The sequence below is a fragment of the Staurois parvus genome, unplaced genomic scaffold (assembly GCF_062004578.1).
Source record: "Staurois parvus isolate SC_StPar_1 unplaced genomic scaffold, SC_StPar_1.0 ptg000090l, whole genome shotgun sequence".
In the NCBI taxonomy this organism is placed as follows: Eukaryota; Metazoa; Chordata; class Amphibia; order Anura; family Ranidae; genus Staurois; species Staurois parvus.
Genome location: NW_028317886.1, coordinates 19,416,902 through 19,431,748, shown reverse-complemented (window position 1 = coordinate 19,431,748; position 14,847 = coordinate 19,416,902). Strand labels below are relative to the sequence as shown.

Below are 14,847 nucleotides of genomic sequence, written 5' to 3'. Positions count from 1 at the left end.
TGCCTGTCTTCAGTATAGCAATGTACTCAAGATAGTGCCCAGAGCTAACAGGAGGTCTGTGTACCACCTACAGAGGGCAGTAGGCCATACAGTGACCAAATATGTAAAACGTGTCTGCTCATAGTCTAAGATGCCCATTCTACATTTCCCAAGACATGGACACTGTGACCAGTGACTAACCCCACAAGTGAACCCCTGTGCAAAGGAGCAGGGCTTCAGAACCACCACACCATGGAACAAACACCTACCCAGGGGAAAAACCACCAGAAGTACTTCCATATTTTGCCTGCTTCAGAAAGGTATACCCCATTGGGTGGGTCAACAGGGACTGGAACTACCAGGATTTGGATTGACACTTCCCTGAATCTGTAGAGCAATCTGCAACTATCTACAATGCAATGTACTACTGTACCAAGGGTGAGTGCCACAAGCAGAGTTCGGAATTGAATGACACCATTACATGCTTGCCCCTGTTTCCATTTCTTGTAGCAGGGTCCAGGTAGGGTTCTGAAAGCACTGCCAAGGGACAACCGATCCAGAAGCTGCCTCAGCCATGTTGATACAGCTAGGTGGAGCAGGGTTTCTCTGTGTGTAGAACCAAGTGAAATCTTCAATCTTCCAGTCATTTAAAAAAAAAAAAAATCCATAAACCTGCTCTTAATACAGAGGTTGTCCATCACCTAAGGACACTAGCAAATTACTGAGGATTTCTGGGAGGTCCTCTATGGACAAGATTTAAAAGAGCCTGTGTCATGCACTGTACAATAAAAAAAACCTTTTGTTATCCCCTAAATGATCAATTCCTATAAAATAATCAATTTTGCACTTTGGATTTTTTTTAAGAATTTCAGACAAACATTAAACCTAAGACAACTGACTTTACTAATGGTATCACTAGTAATAGTATTAACAAAAGTACCACTAGCTTTAACCACTTCAAGTTTATTCACCACTGGGACTTTTTTTTTTCAAAATGTTTGGACTTTTTAACTTCTATAGCAAAAAAATAAAGTGTTTTTCTTATAAAATTTTGCAAATAAATAATCTTTCTTTATAAATCTTTGCCAAAATGTATTCAGCTTTTTTTTGTAACAAATAAAACAAATTTGTTTATAACCAAAAATTATAATTTTAATTTATTTTTAACATACGGTCACCCTAGCAGCACAGTTTCACCATAATGACACTGTACTACTTGTGGGGGGTGATGAAGATTTTTTTTTTCTTTTTACACTGATTGCTTTTACACTCAAAGGCTGTAAAAGCAATAATTTCTCCTCCTCTCTGGCTGCATTCTTGCAGCCATTGAGAAATACTGTGAGAGCTGTGATTGGTCACAGCTTGTCACATGGTACAAGGCTGTTGTGAATAGCCTTGTACCATGTGACCTCTGTGATCATTCCCAGATTTCACTAGTAGTAAGCAATGATGTCAGCAAGTGACATCTTGCTTACTACTATTCATGTGATCACTGATTGGCCAACCATTGATCATATGATCGGGACCTCACGCAGAGGTCCTGTACAGCGAACGAACACAGCGGGCACCGGATCGTGGTGACACACACTCTCGGAGCGCACACAGGCAGTGAATGCGGAGGCCGTTTATAAACGGCCACCCGCTCCTGCACTGCTCCCGTCCGGTCGTTCATGTACATGGGCCGGACGGGAAGTGGTTAAACTGTGAAATCACACTTTGAGAGACCCCAGTTTTCCATCTTGAGCTGGCAACCCACACACACAAAAATCAAACAGGTTCCTCAAACCCTGCTAAGGCTATTGAAGTCAGACAGCCTGCGCTAGTGGCTTTCAGAATACCCAAACAGTGATTGCATCTGATCCGATGCAGCCACTATTCGATGGATAGTTTTCTGCCCACTCCTTCAATTTTTCACTCAAAGGATGGGGGTCAGACTGGTGCCAACAGAGTCACTCATGAAGTGAAATTAGATAATTTTATCTCAAGCATAAGGAGTTTTCATAATCTACTTGCCCTACTTTTTCTTTTAAAAGATGTTACCCCAAGTATAAAGATATCAAACATGTCACGCTTTAAAATTGTGCATGCCAGTGCACCAGCAACAAACAACTTACATTTTACTATCCATAGTCGACATTTTAAAAGCCTTTAAAAGCCAGGTCACTTTAGATTTACAGAGGAGAGGTCTGGTGCTAGAATTACTGCCCATGATCTGACATTAGCATGATCGCGGGGATGATCGTGGTTTGCGTGCAAGCAAGACCAATGCGAGCGTTCACCTTTGCGTGTAAGCATGGGGGGATTGGAGCATTTTAATGGGTTTTTTTTATAAAACAAATGTACACTGTCGCCTTAAAAAAATTTTTAATCACTTATATTGCTGTCCTCTACCCTTAAAAGCATTTAACCACACCAAGATCGGTGTGAATGCTTTTCTTTTTAACCATTAGCCGCCCGGCCAATGGCCGTTTGGCGGCTTCAATTGTGTCCCTGCATTCCGGGTGCACGCCATTTGGCGTGCTCCCGCACATGCGCCGTTTGCGCTAATGCAGAGCGGCGCAGCAGTGCGATCTGTCACCGGCCGTGCACCTCGGACACGGCCGATGACAGATCCGAGTACCGGCTCCCGTTGCTGGTACCATGTGACCTGCTGTGACCAATCACAGCAGGTCACATGACAGTTGTATACAATGGATGGCTTCATTCATGATGCCATCCATTGTATACTAGTGCCTAGCTGTGAATGGTCACAGCTAATCACATGCACATGTCATGTGATTAGCTGTGACCAAATCACAGCTAAGCACAAAAAAAAAAAAAAAAACCTGAATGAATCGATTTCATGCTTGCTTATAGCAAAGTAATTCTTTGCTATAAGCAAATTGTGTAAAAAAATAAATAAATAAATAAATACTGATCACTTCCCCAAAGTAGTACAATGTTACTATGGTAACATTGTACTACTTTGGCCATAGTAAAATATGAAAAAAAAATCTTTAAAAAAATTAAAAAAAATGTAATAAAAAATTAAATATAATAAAAAAAAATATATATATATATATTTTTTTCATACTGTCACCAGTCAGTGTCCCTGTTCACCGCCATGCCAGTTATATGATTACGCTGTACTGCACTGGTGACAGTATGTAAAAAAAAAAAATAGTGAAAATCATTTTTTTAATTTTTTCATTTTCCGAAAAATTATGACAAAAAAATACAACTTCAAAAAACTCGCCATGCCTCTTATGAAGTACGTCGGACTGTCTACTCTGCAAAAAGGGGTCATTTGGGGATATCTGTACTATTCTGACATTCTTGAACCTCAAGAAATTAGATTGGCTGTCAGTACTTCAGGATTGATCAATAATCAGATCTATACCATAGTTTGTGAACTCTATAACTTTCCTACAAACTAAAAAATACATCCTAATTTGGGTTATTTTCACCAAAGACATGTAGCAGAATACATCTCGGCCTAAATTTATGAAGAACAATTATTTATTTGTAAACTTTTATAACAGAAACAAAGAAAAATGTTTTTTTTTTCAAAATTTTTGGTCTTTTTTTGTTAATTTAGCAAAAAATAAAAACCCCAGCGGTGATTAAATACCACCAAAAGAAAGCTCTAGTTGTGTGAAGAAAATTATAAAATTTTAGTTTGGGTACAATGTTGTATGACCGCGCAATTGTCATTCAAAGTGTGAGAGCGCTGAAACCTGAAAAATGGCCTGGGCAGGAAGGTGTAAAATGGCACAGTATTGAAATGGTTAAACAATGGCACTGTGTATTTCCGAGTAAAACTGAAGTTTACCCAATCCAGCCTTTGTTGGGCTCTATGATCAGCTGGCAGAAGATCCGGCAGGTTGATCGGGACTTCTGGTGAGATGGGAGATCCCATTAAAGCAACAGAAGGTGTCGGGGGGGGTGTTTGAAGTCCCTACCAGCTGCTTGTAATAGCAATCGAGCGGTTAGTTAGCTGCTCGGATTGCGATTACAAGACAGCCGACTGACGGCTCTAAAAAACAGCTGCAGGCATCATCCAGATATAACGGCTCAAACTTCAGGGACGTAAGAGTACAAAAGTAGGTTGTGTATGAGTTGCAAGATATCATTGTTGAGGTTTATATTACAGCTTTTAAACCAATTATAAATATGTGACATGTAAAACTGATGGCTATTTTTAAAGGCAATACCTGTGATTTCTAAGCAAATAAAATAATGTCCAAACACAAAGTAGTTCCCCTACAAACAGGGTCAAAGGAGAACATACCACATAACAAGAAATTAAAAACCAGTACAGACTCAGGCAGTGAAACTGAACACCTTTGTTACTATTAGGTGCCCTCTGGGATCGAGGTTTATAGACAATGCCTCTGTAATCAGTCACCTGAAGCTAGTATGAAAGCTTATGCATTTGTCTTTCAAGTCAAAAGGTTAAACTCAATAAGAACGCAGGAGAGTAAGGATTACTTGATCTAGGCTTGTGCTGCCTCACAAATGTGTTGGAAAAGTTGAAGAATCAACTTAATATACTTATACCAATTTGCAACATTTTAAATTAAATCTTTGACACACATGAAAACCTTTAAAACTGTTCAAGGTTACTGATCATATTTATCACCACCAATTGCTAATCTTTACTATTGTTAGACTACCATTTTGGCATCTACTATACAAAGCAATCTTTTCTTTTTTTGTTTTTATTTCACATGTACTGTATATATGTATATGTTTGCCACATTTATAAGCAGTCCAAGCTGTTCAGCAAATGTTGCAGTTACATAAAATATGAATAACTATTAAAACACTTTTATGATTTGCAATTTAGCCATTTAAGGAGACATCTAGCTCCTCTGACCCCATAACTTGGATGGATCAAACCTTATTTATACTTGGGCTAGATCCAAAACAGATATCAATACAGGCTCAACACTGGTGGATGGAATCATCTGCAATCTTCTTTCTACTAGACTGTTGTATATTTGATCAACCAAGTAGTAACTACACAAATTAAGAAATTTAGCTTTGTACTATATAGGATCTATTAATACATCGATTCAAAAACTATGGGTTCACTATATCACTTTTATAACAGCCCTTGAGGCTAAAAATAAAAATTACTGCTACATGGCAAATAATAAATGTGTTATGGCTCAGTGAAGTAAGCTTTATGATAGATACTTAAAAATCCATTTTCTTTCAAAAGGGTGTATTTTTTTTTTTTTTTACTGAATTCATGCACATGCAACGTTCTTTGTGGATAAATGCTGGAAACATCCTGTCTTAAAGATGTTTAGCTTGCTACAGACAAATGAGTAGGCTTTTCCAGCAAACACATATAACACACTTTACAGTTAATGCAGTTTAAATTTTTATTTACCTTCCTTCATTAACTAGTTCAATAAAAGCAAGGCCTGCATTCTTCTGAATAGAATTTTGCCATTCCTGTAAAATGAAATAGACACTGGTCACATTTTCTATTCCTATTTACACATAACACAATCTACTACATTTTTAGTATTGAAAACAGAGTATGGAATTGTGGTTTTCAAAACTTTTCTTTAAGTGCCACTGTCACAGTGACCACACTTCCACAATGGAACACAGGTACTTATGGTCAATCATCTCAAATGTGATTTAAGCACTTTTAGCAGTTTTTAAGCAATGTTACTGTAAACACAGAAGCTGGTGCAGGAGGTTTTCTGCATTACTCGCTTCCTCTACCGGCTTCTGTATCTACAGAGATAGTGAGCCTCTTCAAGCAGTTCAGACATGACACTGAGCCACCAGTCACACATCTCCACCTGCTGATCTGAAACTGGCAGGTGAATGATGGAAACACTTTGTACAGTGTGTGTGTTTATACTATACTGTGTGGGTGGGGGAGAGCTCTGTGCTGTGGGTGGGGCCTGCATCCTTGTGCTTCTGCACGCTGTTTCGTACACACTCCTGAGCACTACACAATTCACACTCCGGAGCCTTGTGCCCTGTGTGAGGGATGTAAGTACCTGTCCATATTCTCTAAGAAAAAAAGACCTGTGGCAAAAACTTCTAAAATCAATGTCGATATGTAGTCATTTAAAAATAAACCGTAACATTCACATGCATTTTAAAAACAACTTAAAGGATAAGTGCACCTTTAGTATTACACACACACACAGTGCTCAGCATAAATAAGTACACCCCTTTTGAAAAGTAAGATTTTAATCAATCTCTCAATGAATACAAGAACCATTTGCAAAATTGTGACAAAACTGAGTTTTATAGAGCATGAAAATAAGGCTATTAGTATAACTTGGATTACAAAATCTTCAGTTTTACTCAAATTAGTTGATGCAAAAATTAAATACACCCCACACTAAAAACTACTCCATCTAGTATTTTGTATGACCTCCATGATTTGTAAGGACAGCACTAAGTCTTCTAGGCATGGAATGAAAAAGTTGGCCACATATTGCAACATCCATCTATTTCCATTCTTCAAAAACGACCACTTTTAGATAAATGTTGATGGGGGAATGGAACAATTTTCATTCCACAGGTTGGAGGAAAGAAAATCGCATGATCTATGGCTTGCCTTACTGAGTTGCATGAAGTGTCATTGAAGGCTCACCAGCATCTCTCACAGTGGCAGACAGGGCTTGTAGATCATTCATTTACAGATCTTTGTGACTGAATGATGCAGCCATCAGGCACAGCCATTTTTAAAACATAACGGCTGTGGGGAGAAGGACCTCTGCCTACTGTCACAGGGAAGGGGGGGGGGATGATGAGCATGTTATACCCTAAATATGAATGTAACATGTTAAAAGGGTGAACTTAACCCTTAAAGTTTTACTAAACCCACAACAGTAAAATCAGTCTGTATATGACGTAAAGCATGGTTGTTATACTCACTGTGGAACCTAAGGGGTTAATCCTCTGCATAGTTTAAAAATGCTGTTTGATCCTGACTTCTCTGATCCTCCCCTTCTTCCACTGTCTCCCTCTAATCTCCTGATGAGACATATCGTGGAGACACTCTGCACATGCTTAGTTTGGTGTGTATTGCTAGAGAGGGTTTTTTTTTTTTCTTCGGAGATGCATGTGTTCAGCACAGGGCCAATCAATACATTTCCAGATAGAGGTCAGGGCTTTTGCATGCTCCTGGAGCAGAAAGAAAACTTCCTACTAGCATTAACGTGTGCTCTGCTGGATACTGATAGAAGTCACAAGACTGCTGATGAGAAAAGGTATTTAGCAGTTTATATTTACTAAAATAATTACACTTCCAAGTAGTGTGTAGTGTGGGAGACCAGATATAGTGAATGTATGATCCTGGGTTTAGTAACACTTTAAGAACTTAATTTCCATCTCCAGCAATCCCCCGTACAGCTATTGTCAGCATGGATGAGGTGGTACAAGCTCTAGATTACAGAAAGTCTCTGAAGCAATGCAAATGTGCTAAAATGCCCCATGTTGACAGGAGGAGAGAGCAGAGTGTTCATCAATGTGTTGCAGTTCCTTCATTGTCCAGTCAGCTGGCTGAGAGTGTTCTCATTATCAAACTGTGCTGCTGCTCCTGTGCAGGTTAAGGATCTGGCCTTGCTATCAGACAGGGGTACCTAGAACAAAAGACTGGCTGAACTTGAATACAAAATGTTTGACAGGTAAAATTGTTAATATATATAATTTAATTGTGTATGCTATTGCTTCACTGGAGTTTGGATCAAAAACCAAACTGTGCCTTCCCACTAATATGGGTAACTCTTTCCACAGCCTTCTATTAGCGGTTTTTGTGACTCTCATACATGCCAGTAAGATATGGGGGAAAAAAAAAAAATGAGAAAACCTCGCCTAGTACAGTAACTCTGGACTACCACTTTATTTACAAAGACAAAATATACTCACAAAGCATGTGTACAAATTCAGTGCACAGGAATAATCACTTTTTTTTTTTTTTTAAACAATCCCCGTTGCCCCCTTGATGTAAAATGTCAAACATCCATCCTTGGTTTGTATCAGATGTGATTAGTAGATTGGGGATCAAATTATTTCATCTTAAGATATTCGTAGACTCAGCACCAGTGTTTTATAGTATTAGGTACCCATTTTTAGCCACAATTGGTCTCTAGTGCTTGGTCTATTAAAAAATGGCTGCTACTTCAATCAATGATCTGTTCATAATAGGCATGAGCTAGACGCCATGCCCAACTATACTATAAAGAAGTCATGCTGTTCATAACAAAACACGTCAGGGGCATGGTTACGACGGAAGTACCTGGTTGGCCATTTTACTCACTGTACTGTGGATGGATGTCTCTCCTTAAGGGAGCAACGTGGATTGTTAAAAAAATCAATTATTCCTGTGCACTGGATTTGTGCACATGCTTTGTGAGTATATTTTTTCTTTGTAAATAGTGATAGTCCGGAGTTACTGCACTATGAGAGGTTTTCTCATATTTCCTATATCTTACTGGCATGTATAAGAGTCACAAAAACAGTTGACAGAAAGCTGTGACGGGAATTACCCTTATTAGTGGGAAGGCGGTCTTTGACCAAATCTAACAGTTGGTCAATGATTAGAGCTAAGGGGCAGTATTAGTTGGTGGAGGTGCACAAAGGTGTAACAGCAAGTGGACACTGAGAGCACGTCTGTGTTTGATGAGTGGACATTACACAGAGTTGGCGCATGGGGAGATTTAAATTAATAATCACAATGGACTATAAGGATTGTTTTTGAATGAATACATCGTTCTGCACTGTATGAACTTACACTTTATTAATTTTCATTTGGATATCACCAAGTTATTATTCACTGCATATTCATGATGGTGTTATGAGATATATTTTGAATCACAATTTATTTAGTATTAATATATGTTTTTGGTTGCACATCACTCTTTGGGTATTGAGACTTTTTGATGTGAGAACACGTCAGATGCTTGCAGTAGCTACAGTATATCTTTTTAATATTCCTTTAAATTATATATATAAAAATAATATTGGTTTTGAGTGAAGATTTTTTTTTGGTGAGCGATAGATTTGGGGTTAAAACTTTTTTATACTATTCTAGACAAGCAGTTAACCCTTACGTCTGTCCAGAAGACAGAGGTGCAAGAGAACTTTAATACCATTGGAGTGGAACAATACATTTTTAAACTTTTACCATTGGCTTTGATCCCAGTAGGTGGCTTCCTCCCTTTTCATGGTTTGGAAGTTCAGTAGATAATTGACTGCTTAAAAGGCCAGTACCTGTAACTGACATTATATTTGTAGCACAGCATTGGATCAATCAACCCCTGCAGGGGCAGTTTTTAAATTCCCTAGAGTTCTGCTTCAAGCTCAACAATGTATTTTTCACAAAGGATTGAACCTCTCTGATTTCCAGCTTTTGCTAGTTTAACAAGACACCCCTCTTTTTATTTAATTAAATACTTCTTACAAAATGAACCAAGTAAGTTGCATATAAAAAAAAAAAAAAAAAAAACAAAAAAAAAACACACACACACACCTCAAATAAAAAAAAATACTTCTGCACCAGAATTAAAAACAAAGTGAATGAGAACGTTATTGGCATCATCTTTCATCATCAAACTAATGTTTCATCATGCAACACATACTTTCTTAGAACAATCACATATTAATGTAGTATACAAAGTGTGTAATAGCCTTGGTTATTTGTTTCCCAGAGGAACAAGGCAGAAACACTATAAGAGCCTCAGGCCCACCACTAATGCAGCCATGTAACTGTAAAGCACATTTCAACACTTAAGAATTGAAGGGCTGCAGAGAAGATTCAGCTTTGTCAATATTCTAGGCTGGTCCTAATTGACACACATTTCCTGCAGTACCTTATCCTGGGGTTCTACATAAATAGCCCTCCTGAAACACCAAAGTGATATTTCAGGAACTAAAACAGCAAGGTAATGAAAATGACACAGAGAGGGAAATTAGTGGTATAAAAGTGTGCATCATACAATTCTAAAGTCCAAATGAAAATAACGACTTGGTAGTCAGGGGTACTTTACGATTAAAAACAAATAAGCTTAAGCATGTACTAGAAGATAGTTCATTGTTACTATGCTGAAACATAAATAATAAAGCAAAACTGGGCTCTTGGTAATTTACATGTAATATTGATCATTTCATCAGTAACAAAAATGACTGAAGATCTGTTAATTGATTTTAGTCTGAAAAGAATCAATCGCTCCTTATTATTCAAACACACCATAATGTACCTTCCAGGTTATTTAAACTGCTCAATACTTACGTAAAATGATGCTCTGAATACATATATGTAAAGACTCAAATTGAATTACCATTGCCACTTATGCAAGCAGATACCAGATATACAGTATGATGTTCACTATCACAGCCATTCCATTACAATTTGGTGGCTTGTGTATATAGGTGTTCACAGACTAGTGCAGGTCTGCCTTCTTCAAGCCCAATCTCATGAACATGAAATTAAGGTTTTGGATGTAGCCTAGAGATTGTTACATATAGAACACATGTACATGGGTAATAGAAAACAAAGGCTTTTGCAAGTACTGGAACCTTTTCTTTCCTCCTGAATTAGCTTCTGTTTGTATTGGGATGTACATGATGGGAGTCCAACCCATTGGGAAGCTCCACTCACATTTACTGTAGAGGATGTAAAAACGCACTGTGACCCCTTGTCCGATACATACAGATAAAACTGTGGAATTTATATTCCACCCAAATAAAAATTATGCACCATGCATTTTCTTGGCATTTTAAAGTTAAATTAACCACTTCAGTCGATCCTGAACACGGCTGCCAGACTCATTCACCTTTCCAACCGCTCTGTCTCCGCCACCCCCCTCTCCCAATCCCTCCACTGACTTCCGATTGCGCAACGGATCAAATTCAAAATCCTAACGCACAAAGCTGTCCACCATACTGCCCCGAACTACATCACTGACCTAATATCCAAGTACCGCCCAGCACGCACACTCCGCTCCTCACAAGACCTCCTTCTCTCTAGTTCCCTGGTCTCCTCCTCCCATGCCCGCCTCCAGGACTTCTCCAGGGTGTCACCCATCCTCTGGAACTCCCTGCCCCAACCCATCAGATTATCACCTACTCTCCTCTCCTTTAGGCGCACCCTGAAAACCCATCTCTTCAGGGAAGCCTACCCCACCCCCTGCTAACTTGCCGACCTCCTCCACTCTTCCTACCACTCCATCCCCCACAGCTATCTCCTCCTGTGCCACCACCCCCTCCCTCCTAGATTGTAAGCTCGAAAGAGCAGGGCCCTCGAACCCCTCGTGTATCACATTGTATTGGTATTGTTCTGTCACATGTTCTGTCCCCCTTTGCAATGTACAGCGCTGAGCGAACTATTGGCGCTTTATAAATACTGTATAATAATAATAATAATAAATAATAATAACCATTTACATTTGAATGTAATCTTGGTATTTCAATGTCATCTAGTGGAAATTAAAGATGTGCTTTCACAGCCTGTTTAACAGCTTTCACTTTTTTTTCCTCACTGTTTGATTATTGATTTGCTTAGCTTGGGTCTTCTGCTAACAACATCAGCGGGTGTGACCCAGAGGTGTCATGTGCAAAACCCCTACCCTTTTACAGAGGGGTCCTTTTGGTCTTGAAAAGGGAGAAGCCTGTTTACACCTCAGACAAGTCCATGCTTACTGTGAAGACAGAGATCCCTTGATATACAAGAAAAATAAAATAAAATTTTAATAACTGAGGAGGATAACACCTTCTTTCCTATCAGACTTGTTTTATGAAAAAAGCCTTTTATATTCAGTGCTATGAAAGCAAGAGGTAAAGAAAACGCATTTCAAATGCATGCAATCATATTTCAGCTGTTTTTTTTATGAAGTGCAGCTGAAAAGAAATCTGCAAAGAAATCTGTAAGCTGTCTTAAGGCAAGTGGCCCTCCACAGGATTCGCTCAAAAATCACTGGGTGCCATTTTAGCGTGTTGCTCTTCAGTGAACCAGTTCAGAAAAGAAAATGATGCAGCACTTCAGGCTGCGTCAACATTTTTTTGTCTATTTTAAATGGCAGCAGGGGTCACCTCTGCCGTGTCTTTTCAGTGCTAAACATGTTAGAGGTAACCCCTGTTGCTGGTTAAATAGTCACTGCAGCCCAGATAGCATTGATTCATTTTCTTTTCCGGCTGAGAAGAAATTTATTTGGTTCAAGGGGCGACACGTTTTTTCCTGCACATGGTTTTCTTAAAGTGAACCTGTCACCTCAGGGTCCCTTATATAAAACTAGGTCACCTGTGAAAGAGGCATTTCTATTCTTACTTTTCTGATGGCCTGTACAATGAAAAGTCGCTGCTACTATACTACTCAGGTTGATTAAAACTATTGTGCACTTTTTTTTTGTTAGAATACTTGTTCCCCCGCCAACCAAAGTGGTTCTTCCGACTGGCTCATACATCAATACAGGATATACAAGCTGGCAGGAGGATCCACAGTGGCTTGTGGGGGCAGCAAGTATTAATCTCAAATGACAGTCAAATATTTGCATTGCCTGGGGAATGGAGATGTGGTAGTTTGGGCCACCTAAAATGTATGCCTATAAATGCTTCTTTTGCAGGTGACCTTGTAGTAACAGGGTCACATTAAATCTGATTTCATTGCCGACACTCAGATATGCTACATTAACCTTTAGTAATTTTCCAAAATGTACAGCTACGATTTAGACAAAATGCTGGAAAATCAAAACACAGAAATTAAATCTTTCATTATACACAAAGTTAATGTAGTCAAGAAAATGTACAGGGACTAACAAGGTCATATTTGCCCCACATTAGGGATGGAGAGGTGAATGCTGTTAAGGCAACATGCAAGAACTTAAAACAAAACTCAAACATTTCAACGATAGTTTGCCCTCAGTGTCACCACTCTCTCAGCACCACTCCAAAGACGCTTTGGTGAACAAAGCAATACAACACACACAGGCATACTTACCAGACATTATCTCAGCTGCTCTGTCAAACACAAGCTTTTTTTTACCCCCTTCTATATCTAACATCTTAACACCTCTAGTGGGTAATTTAATCTGCTCTGATGTGGAAGATAACACTAAAAGCAGAGGGTAATATCTATTTAAATCAATAGAAATACTCAGCCAAAACATAATAGGCTCCGCAGCCTCAAAAACATTAGGATGGGCTTTAAAGTGTATTAGAAATCGGATTGGGACATCATTTATTTTAGGCTTGCCAAATACCACATTGCTTGACACCAATTAAGAAAAATGTATGACAAAGAAAGAAAAAAAAAACACTTTATAAGTGATGTATATTATCACTACAAAAATCAGCATTAAAAATGTTTTTAAATAATCTCATTACAACAGCTAAATAGGTTTGTAGCGTTTGCCAATTAAGTTCAAAATGAACAAATTGAAAAAGTACTGTATAACTCAAGCAAGCATACATAATAACAATGGTGTGGCAGGCATTTGAGGGTATTGCATAACATTTGCTACACCTTGGTGTTTTGGGCCTGCAAAAGCCCCTAATGTGCATTGAAAACCCAGCTACTTAGGTATATGCAGATCATTTTTGCACATATGCTTCACTGGCAACTTTGCAAAAAGTCTTGATACTTATATTTACTACACCAGTAAAGTCTACAACAGGTAAATTAGACAACAAGTTTGATTTAGGGCTGGTTCACACCATAGAAACGCAGTTCAGATGCGTTCCTGTTGTGTTTTGATTAATTTTTTCCGTCTCTCTTTTTCTTCAACTTAAATAAAGGACATGTGCGTTCCGGTGGCGTTTTTGATGCATTTTGCTGTGTTCCAGTGCAGTTCAGTGCAGAAAAAATGCAGCATTTTCTACTTTTTTTCTGGAACTGGAACGAAATGGAACTGACTGCACTGGTGTGAACTATGCCAATAGAAACCACATAACCTATTGTCAATGTGTGTTTGATGCATTAGAAAATCCGCACTGGACTGCATGTAGTGTGAACTGACCCTTAAAGTGCAAGTTCACCCTTAAAATATATATTATATATAAAAAATGTACAAATTGGTCCCAAAGTGTCAACATTTTGTGTGGCCACCATTATTTTCCAGCACTGCCTTAACCCTCTTGGCATGGAGTTCACCAGAGCTTCACAGGTTGCCACTAGAGTCCTCTTCCACTCCTCCATGATGACATTACGGAGCTGGTGGATGTGAGAGAACTTGCGCTCCTCCACCTTCCGTTTGAGGATGCCCCACAGATGCTCAATAGGGTTTAGGTCTGGAGACATGCTTGGCCAGTCCATCACCTTTACCAATGGCTTCTTTAGCAAGGAAGTGGTCGTCTTGGAGGTGTGGTGTGTTTGGGGTCGTTATGTTGGAATACTGCCCTGCGGCACATTCTCTGAAGGGAGGAGATCATGCCCTTCTTCAGTATGTCACAGTATATGTTGGCATTCATGGTTCGCCCAATGAACTGTAGCTCCCCAGTGCTGGCAGCACTCATGCAGCCCCAGACCATGACACTCCCACCACCATGCTTGACTGTAGGCAAGACACTTGTCTTTGTACTCCTCACCTGGTTTCCACCACACACGCTTGACACCATCTGAACCAAATAAGTTTATCTTGGTCTCATCAGACCACAGGACATGGTTCCAGTACTCCATGTCCTTAGTCTGCTTGTCTTCAGCAAACTGTTGGCGGGCTTTCTTGTGCATCATCTTTAGAAGAGGCTTCCTTCTGGGACGACAGCCATGCAGACCAATTTGATGCAGTGTGCAGCATATGGTCTGAGCACTGACAGGCTGACCCCTAAACCCCTTCAACCTCTGCAGCAATGCTGGCAGCACTCATACGTCTATTTCCCAAAGACAACCTCTGGATATGACGCTGAGCATGTGCA

The 14,847-nt window shown here is 39.2% G+C and overlaps 1 protein-coding gene across 2 annotated transcripts in view; it reads right to left on the bottom strand.

The window, feature by feature from the left end:
* LRBA (LPS responsive beige-like anchor protein) overlaps positions 1–14,847 on the bottom strand; it is a 970,380-nt gene that overhangs the window by 594,957 nt on the left and 360,576 nt on the right. For both annotated transcript variants that reach the window (XM_089670467.1, XM_089670468.1), the window contains exon 34: positions 5,360–5,424. In XM_089670467.1, the coding sequence (XP_089526593.1) occupies positions 5,360–5,424 (65 nt within the window). The remainder of the gene's footprint in view (positions 1–5,359; positions 5,425–14,847) is intronic.